Below are 12,312 nucleotides of genomic sequence, written 5' to 3'. Positions count from 1 at the left end.
CAAGCACATGTAAAAAATTGCTAGTAGCTTGGTATTGTTCAATTATTTATTGCCCAAAGGAAGATCAAAATTTGCTAAAGCCATAAACACAGTTTATTCCAATTAGGCGCTCGAAAACGAAAAAATGATTATTTACTAGAACTTGGCTGGAAGTAGTTTGGGTAAAGGTAGCACTTTTGGGAAAGTGTGCAACATTTGTCATATTTTACCAAATAAATTTTTCTAGATCATGTGGTCACTGATTGCGACCACATGATCTCAGGTCCCACATACTGCGATTGAACTCCTCAGTTGGAGTGCATCCTTGTGTATTCTCATTTCTTGTTGTTGATTGTTTTCTGTAACCCGCGAGATTATGATGTTTCCTCTTGAGCACATTTTTGCCTTTTGACAAACTGGAAAAAATGACATAACAGAATTCACAAAATGCTTTAGAAAAAGGAGTACACACGCTGACTTCAAATTTATTTGACTGTGCGCTTCAGATGAATTTCAAATATTTCACCTTATATCAGTGAGATGTCACGAAAAAAATGGAACGCCCAGTACAGCAGAGCTTAAAAAGTAAATTCTTGCAGAGCATGCTCCCGAACAAGGACGCGGTGATATACGTCGACACCGACGTTGTGTTTCTACACCCCGTGGAGGACTTCTGGAGGTTGTTTGCTGCTATGAACAGTCGGCAGATGGCAGCGATGGCGCCAGAGTTTGAGAGCTTCAAAATGAATGTTTACCTCAAAAAAGCGAAGCAGCACCCATTTCTCCGTCCTTTCGGTAAGGAGTACGATTTCAATCAATCAATCAATCAATCAATCAATCAATCAATCAATCAATCAATCAATCAATCAATCAATCAATCAATCAATCAATCAATCAATCAATCAATCAATCAATCAATCAATCAATCAATCGATCGATCGATCGATCGATCAACAAGCAGTCAGGTATTTAACCAGTCAGTCAGTTTAACGTTACAAAAAAGCTTATCATACACCCGAAATGTAAGCTATGAACTATTCATTTGTGTTGCATGGTGTATGGGATAAGGATTAAAATTTGGAGACAATTAAGGAAGATCGTTTGTTTTCAAGAAGAGTTAGCTCAGTTGAGAGATACACATAAAGAATGAAAGCTTGACTTTTTCACCACCGTTTCGGTCAACGTGCGAAAATGGATCTGTTGTGTAAAAGGGAGGTGGCAGCTAATGTGTATCACACAGTCCGAATGAGAATGTTTCTTATAGAATTTTAAAGAAATATGGGCACCACACGTTTGTGCATATATACACATAATTTCAGACGAAGACAGGGCGACTTGTATCTACGACAGGAAGGTCAGAAATCTTACTGGTTATGATTGCACAAACGCGCCAACAGTGTAGCGCGGTGTTTATATTGTCCCATACAACTGGAGTAAATGCGATTTATGGGCTTAATTCAGGTGCACTGCTCACATTCATGTTCAGTGGCCACTGTTGCTTGCTAGAGTGTGGCATATAGCGAAGCAGGCACGAAAAAAATACTTCAGACCTGGGGATATTAATCTAAAAGCGCTACTTTTGTCTGCCTGACGTAATTTAATTTAACACAACAAAAACACAGACAAATAATAAACGCCAGAAAGACAAAAATTTATCAGACGATTAACATACTCTCACATGCGTACTGTAAAGCACAACTCTAGTAATTTTCTCATATACAATGTCATTATCCGAATTAATCAGGGAAGACGTTTCAACACCGCCAAATACACGTCCACAAAATGGAACAGAATTTTTGAAAAACAGATGTTTAGCAGCTGAGCAGATTTTTGTAGAAAAAAGTGTGTTAGACCCCGTCAGCAGTGTGAATTCTAAAGCGTAAAGAAACTCAGTTCCGCAGTGATGTGTCGCCGTTGGCTTTTTAATATAGGTATGATACAGGTTAACAAAGGAGCGTTCGATGCTGAGCCGTTGCGTTGAAAATAGTGTTGGATTTGAGTATGCTTCTGGGAACGAGGATGCGAATGCACATGCTGGAATAAATCTGTTTGGAGAGCACGCGGAAGTTAGTCTAAGGATCGCTGTGAAAATTATAGAAAGAATAGGAAACTACAGCCATCTTCAGATTTTTGGATTTAAGGTTGTGCCTATTGTCACTGAGAATGTGAGTTCAGGTCTATATCTGCTAACGGTCCTTTTCTGGGAGTAGATGTAACTAGAGGACCACGTTGAAACCCATAGAGTTCCGAAAAGTTAGTACTGCAATTAAGTAAGATGAATAAAGATACCAGACTGCACCGTCAAGCAAAAATTGAGTGTAAATAGTGTTAATATTTCCTTACAACTTTTGCCGAACCCCCCACCACTATAAGCCCGTCCAAGTTAAGTCCTATTCCCTACTTCACCCGCACCAAAACTTTCAAATACAGCTTTTTCCCACGTGTCATACAGGAATGACACCTAGTTGCTGACTCCACACGCTTTAAATCTTTGCCTGCATTTTTGTCAGATGTTTCTTCTCCTTAACAGGCACCAATATATTGATGCCGACACTGCTTGCGGTCATTGTAATGTATGTTCGGAGTGTTGTTTTTTTCCTTTCGTATGTTTTTTTGAACGGTTACATTGTAAGCTGTATTGGTGCTTTGTAACCTGTGATGTATGCTTTGTATACCCTACTCCTGCGATAGCCCCATGGAGCTGCAGTATGTAGAAATAAACAAATAAATAAATATAGGCGTCGCTTTGCGAATTAGGCGTTTATAGGCATTTAGGCACGAACGCCACAAAAGGCAATTAGAGACACTGCAAAAACCTCAGAAAAGCCTTTCGTAACCTCCAATTCGTGCTGATATATCAAAGTGAGGTTATAGGAGCTCATGGAACAAAATAGACATTTGACTCAAATCCGATCTTTAATTATGACATGGACAGTTGAATTATTTGTGTGGAAAAATGGAATTTACTAAATTCAATGGGAGAGTGGCGTGTGGCCACAGAAGTTGTAACAAGGATTTTCTGGTAATTTAGGCCAATGATACACCAAGAGCTCAACCTGAGTAACAGGAGCAGCAACTGTATATTGTTTTTCTTTTTTCGGATGCGGGCTCATTTGTCAGTGGACGCCTTCTTTTGCTCGTACATTTCGTGGCGATATTGACCTTAAATGCGAACACTGTCTATGTTTGTGCCACGTCGCTAGATAACATTTGTGGGCCCACAGCGGAGGCTTTGTGGCGCAAACAACGTCAGTCGCGTGCGCAAAACCACTACACAGGAAGCCACGACACCACTTTCAGACTCACAGGCATAGCGAATTTATGACGACATGAACACCGCCTCCTTAACTTGGCTTTGCGTCCTCAGTAGTTGTGCAGACACGTGAACGAAGTTGCTTTGTGACAGTCCGAAAGTGGAAAGTTGCTTGCGTGTAATTTGTAGCTTTATTACGAACAAACAAAAAAAAACCAATATTGGTAAATGTTTTGTGTTCTTGACCCACCGTGTTAGCAGTAGTTAATAAACAATTCATTTTTCTGCTCGACGTGACATGGACATCTTGTTTGTTTCTTTAGGCGACAATTTTTTCCTTTCTTACAAAGAGTGCGCTGCCTCCACTTGTAAGCATCCCGTTGTTCTTCACGGGGAAAGCTTTGTTCATGTAAAGCACGTTCCCTCTATGGCGTGTCATGCGGAGAGAAACCTGTATTTTGAGTCGTCCACTTGTTCATTGGACTCAGCCGTCCTGTTACAGTGCTTCAAGTGACTGTATACGAAGGTTTCGAGTGCTTTTTTCCGTTTTGCATTTTCTTTGTGACTGTAGCGATGTAAATCAGCAACAAATAAATAAACCAGAATTGCTGTCTCACATAAAATTGGAAATTTTATAACCAACGATATTCTATAGATATATGCCTGAACGTATTAACGACTGTGGGGAAAACGACTCAATTGTTATTATTCTGGCGTTCCTAATTTAGACTTAGGAGTGCGTATGGTGCAATGAATTCAACTTTCACGCACTTTTGCGCAACCTAAAGCAAAATCGATGTGGCTGAATTCCCTTGTGTGAAGTGTGTCCTTAGGGATTATAAGCTAGTAGGGGTTCGTTCAAACACACAGCTCCAACAAATAACGGCTGAGCTCTGCTGATATGATTTACGTGAGGTTTTAGGTAGTGATAACGGGACATAATCTGAGAATTTTCGTGACCTAAGCTTTTAGGTTCCTTCCCAGCTTTCAATGAAAGTTTACGTGTGTTTTAGAAAAAGTAGTGGAGTTGGTCGATGGGTATAAAGGAACTGAATAATTTGATTTCTAAACAGGTTTCAATGCAGGTCTGCTGATGATGAACCTGACACGCATGCGGGAATTCGGCCTCGAGCGCCGAGTGGTGCAACTGAAGAAAGAGTTCGAAGGACGAATACCTTGGGCTGACCAGGACTTGCTCAACATTCTCTTTAGCCGGCACCCGGAACGAATATTCACCTTTACTTGCCGTTGGAATTACCGCGAAGAACACTGCGCTGGTAATGCGGTGTGTGCGGATGGACCAGTCGCTGTCGTTCATGGCTCGCGCAGACAGGTGCTTGAAAAGCGGGAGCCAGCATTTAAAACATTACACGCAGCTATGAAAAAGGTAAGCATAATAAACAGATGAATAATAATTACAAGGAAGGTGTATCGTATGAGACGTATGTGACAGCTAGCTTTGTAGAGACATTTTACATCAACAGATCTTCAACCTCGCGTACAGTCACGAACACGCTACTTCGTAAAGTTGCGTTTAATACTTCGCGAAGAAAATAAAAAAGAACGCACATCAGTCCCTCCTACGCCCGCCACACAAAGAATGTGCTACTTCTGCTGCTCAAAATATCATATTCGTGCTGAGAAGCAGCAGTGGAAGTCATAATTTTTTGCGGTCAGACAGCGCTCCTCATGTACGTCGTAGCAGTTTTAATACACAACAAAATAGCACAGAAATAAACTGGGTAAGTGTACCACCGATCTTTTTAGTTACGTTGTTGTAGACTTAAAAAAAGGCGATATGTCGAATTTTTTTAACTATAAATGAGCTGAGTTTAAATACCTATTACAGTGCGCGAATGAGGTGGGAGTGCGGACCCCATGATTTTAGCTAGTCCGCCGGTGTAGACGCACGTTATTGGGAAAACTGTTTTGCAAATTTCTTGTTTCCTCGATGCCGGCGGATCTGAAGATGTTGCTTATGGTGACTCATTGGCGAGGTCGCAGGACTACGTATAACTGATGATTCGCACGTTTTACCTGTGCAACCTGTGTAGGAGCAAACTAAAAGGCGATATGAATAGACAAGGAATGAAAATGAGAACTTCGAGATCTGACGTAACTCGAGAACATTTTACAAAATAGCAAGCAGTTGTGACATGAATATTGCGGGTAGTGTGAAAGGCCTGAACTACGTTTAACTGCGGTTTTTCGGCCTGGTACAGAAAAGCCAGCTCTCTAGACTTCCACTTGCTAGTGCATGAATCGGCTTAACGGGTCACAATTGAGACGTCGACGTCGACGAACTTGTTTTATAGTGCAGTTAAACCTTGTTTGGATAGATAGTGTATTGCAGCACTTGAAACTGAGGAACATGGGCATGTGTGGAAATGAATTCCTATGAGTACACCGATGAGAACGAGCGATGTGCTCGTGCTGAGTCGCGACTCTGAAGCGTGGGATGGTGGAGTGATAGTATTGCAAAGTCTAAAAGTGCGGTTGAAAAGTAGTGTTACTTTCGAAATGATAAGATTTGTACAATATTAGCAAATGCGCTTTGCATAAGACGCGTGAATTTGTTGAAACTTCATTGCACTTTTTTGTATTTGCGTGACGCTGCAGGGTTCCACTCATCGCAATAATTCAGCGTATTACTGGTGCGTTATTCCAAAGTTTCTATATAAATGAATAATATATCACCGACCACACTTGACCGCTAATTATTAGGAGAAACCAGAGAGTAGAGAGTTAGTTGGGAATCAAATAAATTTCCGTATACATGCGGTTCTCAAACCGTATATTTCCTACCTTGTATTTCCAGAAAGAACACATTCTAAAAGAAAACCCAACGTCATTACACTGTTTAAAAAGAAACGGTGACGATTTTATATTCTTTATAAATGGCTACATGATATATTTCATTTATTTTACTTCGACAGCTTGGCATCGTCATTATAATTACAAATGGTTTATAGGTCACCCAGCGAATTCATTCTGTTTAGAGTAAATAGCCTTTTCATGTTCAATGACTGCGGAATCTCTATATTAAGGTGTGCAATGAGGTTGGTATGTAATACAATAATCTTCATATTTAAGCTGTGTCTGGCTACGACAATTTCTCACGCATTTGAAAGAATCTTTTCTGTGGTTTTTTATTTTGCAATGAATGAAGCAATTTCACCTGGTACAAACTGATATATCGGCAAACACTGATTACAAGAAAACTGTGCTTCACACTACAAAAGTTTTATTTGCATTTTTTCAAGATGACGGTCACTCTTGGGTTACTTAGACCGGAAAGTTTGAGTTTTATGTACGTGTGTTTGCTGCTCTGTCGTTCTGCTATATTCGTATCTCGGTCGTTCTGTCTGTCTGTCGGTCCGTTCGTCTTCCTGTCCTTACGCCTGCCCTACCTTTGATTCAGCCGCCTGGCCAAAGGTTGAATGCTTGGACGAGACGCTTGTATGAAGAAAACATATCCAAACTACTACATCTGCTGGCAGTGTTTATACGTGTCAACAGCGTTGAGAAAAAATAACATATTATATATATTTGAGGCAAAACATCGATGCTCAACTGGTACTCGCAGTTTACTTTTCATTGAATATAAATATATGCTCGATATCAGCGACAGCAAATAACAAATACGTACTGAAAACGGTATTTTGAAACAGAAGAAGAAAAGAGCTCGCGCGAGCATGGATGCCGTGGTAGCGTTTCAAGTTCAACAGAGAAAAAGGCTGCAGTTGATGGCATGCGAGCAGTGGAACGAAATATAATTGAATTGACTGTAGCAAAAAATCCTGCTTGTTCACCGTAGGAGAATGGAAATGGCGGGGAAAGGCATCAGATGTAGTAGGCGGAAAGGAGAGAGACGTTTACGTAGCAGATGCGGCGGATGGCTATCTCTTTTGACGACCATTTTCATCAAAGTCAGCAGACACGAAGCCATTTTTTGAACTGCTTTCCGCCAGGAAGTCTTAAAACGTAGCACACGCGCCTTAAATGTAAATATAGTAACTGTTGACGAGCACCGAGAAAAATTGCTACTAATTACCCTTTTTGCAACCCTTACCAGCCTAGAGGTTTTTATTGAATGTTGAAATTGTCCTATACCCATGAGTGTACATGCAGGGCAATATCTCGTTGAAGGTTGAGGACCTCATTTCGAATACTATAAACGCAGAATTTCTTTTTGTACCTGGCAAGACTATTGTCTTTCTGCGAACGTTATTAGCCTGTGGTTGAGGACTTTGACCAATGATCCTTTTTATGTAATAAGATTGTGCTCGTTATAAGTGGTTTGGTTTCTATGGCTCCGATTTACTTAGGCAGCTACAGCGTTGATGACAGTCGACCTGCTTCGTAACTCAATAGCGTTGCAGAAAAACAACCTGTTTGAAATGCTTGTCCTTTAGTTACGCTTTGGAAACTGGATACCAGTATCTGCGAATCTCAAGTGAAAATGTATTTCGCGCAGCTTATACATTTAACACGGTTCCCAGAGTTTCGGGGAGATAATAATGCTTTGCAACGAATAAATAGGGCAGGCCCGATGAAAATTTTAACAGCCGGCTAGTATATTTGATTGCCTTTGAATTCCTAAAAACAAGAAGGTTGTGTATAAACAATGTGTATATATTCTATTGATTTCAAAACAAGCAAAAAGGAGTTCAAAATTTTCGCTCCAACTGGTATCTTTGTGACGTGGCAATCTGGGTTGGCAACGTTTGATATTTAATAACTACATCCAATATTTTTCAGTACAATCTTGGAGAAAGCGTGGCACAAAACTTCATTGGTCCATTGAACGTCAGTTTAGCACACGCAAGACAAACATCGTGCGTCCGAGAGTTTTCCCGACAGCTGAACCTGTGGCAGCGAGCGGCCAGCCGCGTGGATGCCGAATCGATGAAAAACTTGCCTCGTCTACCAGAAGAGCACAGTTCAACTTGACGGAACAGAAAGACCTAAGGTTCCCTCGGACCAAAAATATTTATTTTGCTTTTGAACACGAAGTGCTTTCCAAATCCTCGTATCAATGAATAATTTGGAAATTATTCATGTGGTTTGTACTTACATAAAGACGTGGTGGCATGTGTTGTAAGCGTTCACGGTGGGTGCATGGTGGGCGTTTTTCTGGCGGGTGGGCGTAAGCTAAAGCGTGCTCGCGTTTCTTTACGAGATGCCTTCAACAAAAAGTATCCATAATAAAAACCCGTTTGTTGTCGTGTGGCGAAGCCTAATAAAAATTTTGGTGACACGATTAGCAAAATAATTTTCACAGGCGTTTCACGACTTTATATGCACCAGTGTATTGGGGTAGGAGTATACATTTTTGTGGCTATGATGTTACAAGTGTGTTGTAAATTTTGTGCTTGTTTTTTTTGGTCAGCTTTACTGAAACTGTAACGGAATATGCAGAGTGTTTTAAAATCACAATATGTTGGCGTTTAGGTTAGGAGTAGTAGGGTGCCTATAAATTATCATCGTCTAGCAAATGGCGTACGATCTTTTTCAACGAGAACGTGACGTGAGCAAGGAGTGACCTTCTCTGAAGGGCCAGGGTCCGAGGACGAGAAAAGTCGTGCAGGCTCGTGGGGTTTTGAAAGGGCAAGAACTTCGCCAGAAAAGAAGAGGGCGCACCCTCGATCAGAAGTTTTTCCCTTGTAGGGCCCAAAGACTCACTATGAAGAAATTCACTGTTTTCAAGTCTTTCGTTGAGAATATTAAACCTGTTAAAATGGGATACTCACGATATTAGGCGTGAATATTAGAAGCCGCTGGAAGTACTCGGATGGATTCAGGGTAATGCGCAAGTGCACTGTAAGATGATGTAGACATATTTGCATTGGCATATTTGCACACAATAAAATCGCAAAGCTTGAAGAATCGCTGTTTATTTTAAGGATTCTTTGTAGGCTTCTAGAGTGAACGTAAACTTCAGTGCAGCGGAAGTTGTAGGTTTTGACAAAGATGTCATTAATCTTATTAATATTATACCGCCCCCTTCAGAAAATGCAATAAATTTGTTGAAGAGCTCCACTGTGCGTGCAAAACCCAATTTAGCAGTGGCAGTATAGGTACTCATGGTGATATGAATATTGAAACCGGAGCAATATAACACGTCACGCTACCTTATCATGCTTGCTGACCGTAGTGTTGAGGCCCTTATATCTGAAGCCACCCAAGAAAGAGATGCATTGAGCATGCCAATGCCCGTGGAAGCGAGTTTTCATCCGTCGCGGGTCTGTCATTATGCAGAAGTTGGCAGGCCGCAATCTTGTTATGTGGTACCTCGCGAAAGACACTCACCCTGCATAATTACGAACTAATCAACATGCTTTATAAATTTTGGACAGTTAAAAATTTGAAAGAACGGTCGGCTCCTTTGAATTTAACGCTTTTTTTATGAATAGCAACTCAAACTGCCTACAATTTCTTTATGATAATAACGAACTTTAAAGGAAAATATAAAATAACTGGATGCGTTGCAAAGAGAAAGCCGGAATGCTAATGCTAACATCTAAAATTTCGGCAGGTATTAAGGAAAAGGATTCACTTTCATGGTGATGTCGCCAAGTCCCGAACAAGAACAAGGTTCACTGAATTTCGCACAGCTAGTAACACAGTTACCGCACTCATAACTGCGTCAAAGAGGCAGTTCTAGGTTAAACAATTAAGAGATTCCCGTCGTAAATCCGCTAAAACTTGTCTGTAGTTATTGAGCTTCATGGAAAGCAAAGGGGTCTATGTATACATGATAGAATGTAACACTGGTGGCTTATATTTGCTCTTGGCTGATGAGTTGAACCGTGCTTTTTGTCATTGTCATTGTCATTGTCATTGTTTTATTAAGTAGTTCAGTAACGTTTTTACAAAAACAGGGTTTGGCAGAAGGAGGTTCCATGGAAAAAATCCGACAGGGGGACCTCCTGTTTCATAATGCAAACAAAAATATCATTGCGGAGGCAGTATACACAACGATAAAATTAGAATACAAAGAATCAAATTCATACAAACAGTTATTCATTATAGTTGATGACAGGGTAAGAATGCAGCTCCGCCCACAAGCGTTGTTTGGCCGCTAGCTGACTCTCCGCGGTTAGAAAAAATAGTTCTTTATATTGCAGCTGTTTATACCCATGATTACCAATATGAGCGGCTGACAGTATAACCATCTGATTATAATGTCGTTTATATATGTTTCATTCCGAAGAATGGATGATTTTCACAGGAAAAAGAAAAAGTCGTCCTCATTGAAGACTGGCTCAGGAGAAAAAAAATTACTCACTAAAACAAAGGTTATTCTTGATAGAAACTATTTCCGGTGTATTTTATGCTTAAATCAAAGCTATCTGTGATTGTTTTACTGTTAGACAACAGAAATAAACATATAAACATCGCGCACACGATTTTTTGGGTCTGAATAGTTCGAATTTCGACCGCTGCACGTCGCTTAGCCGTCGTCTGCTTGGAGAAACATAATCAATGGTCATCGTTATATTTTGTCGGGCTCGTCGCAGTTAGACTATTTCTTCACTTCGCGTGTGCAATCATTGTCAAGAAATGTAGTCGGTACAATATCTTCCACAGCCATCATCACCGCTAAATCAAGCGGCGTAAACGCAGGGCGGAAGAAAGGGGCGGTTCGTCGCCGCAATGGCTGGATGCAGTGCACGGACTGTGTAAGCCCAGGGTGAAAAGGAAACCAGCGGCGAAAATTCATCGGTGTCTTTCAGAAATCGGCCGCGATATCAACGGGCCACGCATTGTTCTATGCGACTGTTTCGAACGTAGTGACGCACTGCAAACACCTATCGCGGCGACGCACGCAACCGTGGAGGTCGCGATGCCGCATAAAGTGTCCTGCCTTGCGAAATCAGCTGTAGGTGCGAAGAAACAAGCGTTATTTTATTCCGCTTAAACGAGACAACACCGTATGGCGCGAGCAGAGAACTGCGGGATGTGAAACGTTACAAGACTAAGCATTTCTACTTCACGAGACACGCGAGTGGCAAGACGCTCTACGTCAGTTGGTTGGACTGACAGTATACAGTGTCATGCTTTCAATCCAGGCGACCATTTCCGAGGTGTTTCCCGGCGATGTAATAAAAGATCTGCCGGCGTTTCTTTAGTGTCATATCACCACCCCGCAGTTTACAGTGGAATGATAACGCAGAGAACCCCAACTGACGGTGAAAATTGATAGAAAAACACCCTTAAGCACTAGCAGCCGCCTAAAAAAATTACTGTTGCGAGCTTTTATGGAAAAAAACGAATAGTGACCTACAAATGCATCCGTCCGAAGTTCGTTTCCAAGTTGTGCTACATTCAACTTTCATTGGCTTTACACTGATGTGCAGCAGCCTACCGTGAAGATATTTTTATTGTTGATGAGGCTTTTGAAATAGCATACATAAAGAAAATATTCGGTTCAACATGTAGTTGCTTTGCAGCCATGTCATGTCAAGCTTTTGTGGAAGCATTTTAATTTCTGATAATCTTCCCGAAGCCAATAATCTTCCCCTGTGTACACCAAACAGTGACGTCGAACACTGACTGCCCCATACGAAACCTGAACGAACAGCTATACAAGTGCACTCAATTCTTACTGCACCTATTTAGACAACCACACTCAACAGGCCCAATGATACGAGTATGAACGTGAGATCTAAGTGAATTATTTAAAAATGTGCCGACATCTCCATGTAAGCATTTCCATTTTATCCACTTCTGCAACCAATCAGAGCACCAAACTGGAACAGGGAGAAGAAATATTTAATTCTCACTGCCCCTTGTCAACGTGTCATGGGCTACTGCACAAGTATTTTCTATTCTTACCACACTTTCCAGCCAGCAGCAGCAAAGTGGCACCCTGAAAGCCTGACATTGGATCCATTTTGATTTGCTGCACCAGTGTTTTCAATGCCTAATGCAGCTTTAAAGCCAAAAGCAACAGTGTGTACGTGAAAAGCAGTGACTTCACAGCGTGATGGTGTGGCATGAATTCATTCTAACGTACTACATAAGCATCTTCAACTCTCACCACAACTTCATGGCCAGAAACTACAAGGTGTGCG

At 41.1% G+C, this 12,312-nt stretch overlaps 1 protein-coding gene across 1 annotated transcript; it reads left to right on the top strand.

The window, feature by feature from the left end:
- Window positions 1–533: 533 nt before the first annotated feature.
- On the top strand, window positions 534–8,813 carry LOC144140014 (glucoside xylosyltransferase 2-like). Its single transcript, XM_077672227.1, has 3 exons — window positions 534–774; window positions 4,306–4,619; window positions 7,994–8,813. Exons 1-3 carry the CDS (start codon window positions 534–536, stop codon window positions 8,183–8,185), a joined length of 747 nt encoding a protein of 248 aa, XP_077528353.1. The 3' UTR covers window positions 8,186–8,813.
- The last annotated feature ends 3,499 nt before the right edge of the window (window positions 8,814–12,312 follow it).

Source organism: Haemaphysalis longicornis, unplaced genomic scaffold (assembly GCF_048455015.1).
Source record: "Haemaphysalis longicornis isolate Haplotype H1 unplaced genomic scaffold, Haemaphysalis longicornis Haplotype H1 scaffold_5, whole genome shotgun sequence".
NCBI lineage: Eukaryota > Metazoa > Arthropoda > Arachnida > Ixodida > Ixodidae > Haemaphysalis > Haemaphysalis longicornis.
The sequence above is the reverse complement of the archived record's forward strand: the minus strand, read 5'-3'. Positions and strand labels throughout refer to the sequence as shown.

What these genes read in the sequence shown, in the direction of transcription:
- LOC144140014 (XM_077672227.1), top strand. Translation starts at nt 534, where the DNA reads ATGGAACGCCCAGTACAGCAGAGCTTAAAAAGTAAATTCTTGCAGAGC. An exon ending in CCCATTTCTCCGTCCTTTCG is followed by an intron (nt 775 to 4,305) that starts GTAAGGAGTACG and finishes ATTTCTAAACAG; the next exon opens with GTTTCAATGCAGGTCTGCTG. An exon ending in TACACGCAGCTATGAAAAAG is followed by an intron (nt 4,620 to 7,993) that starts GTAAGCATAATA and finishes AATATTTTTCAG; the next exon opens with TACAATCTTGGAGAAAGCGT.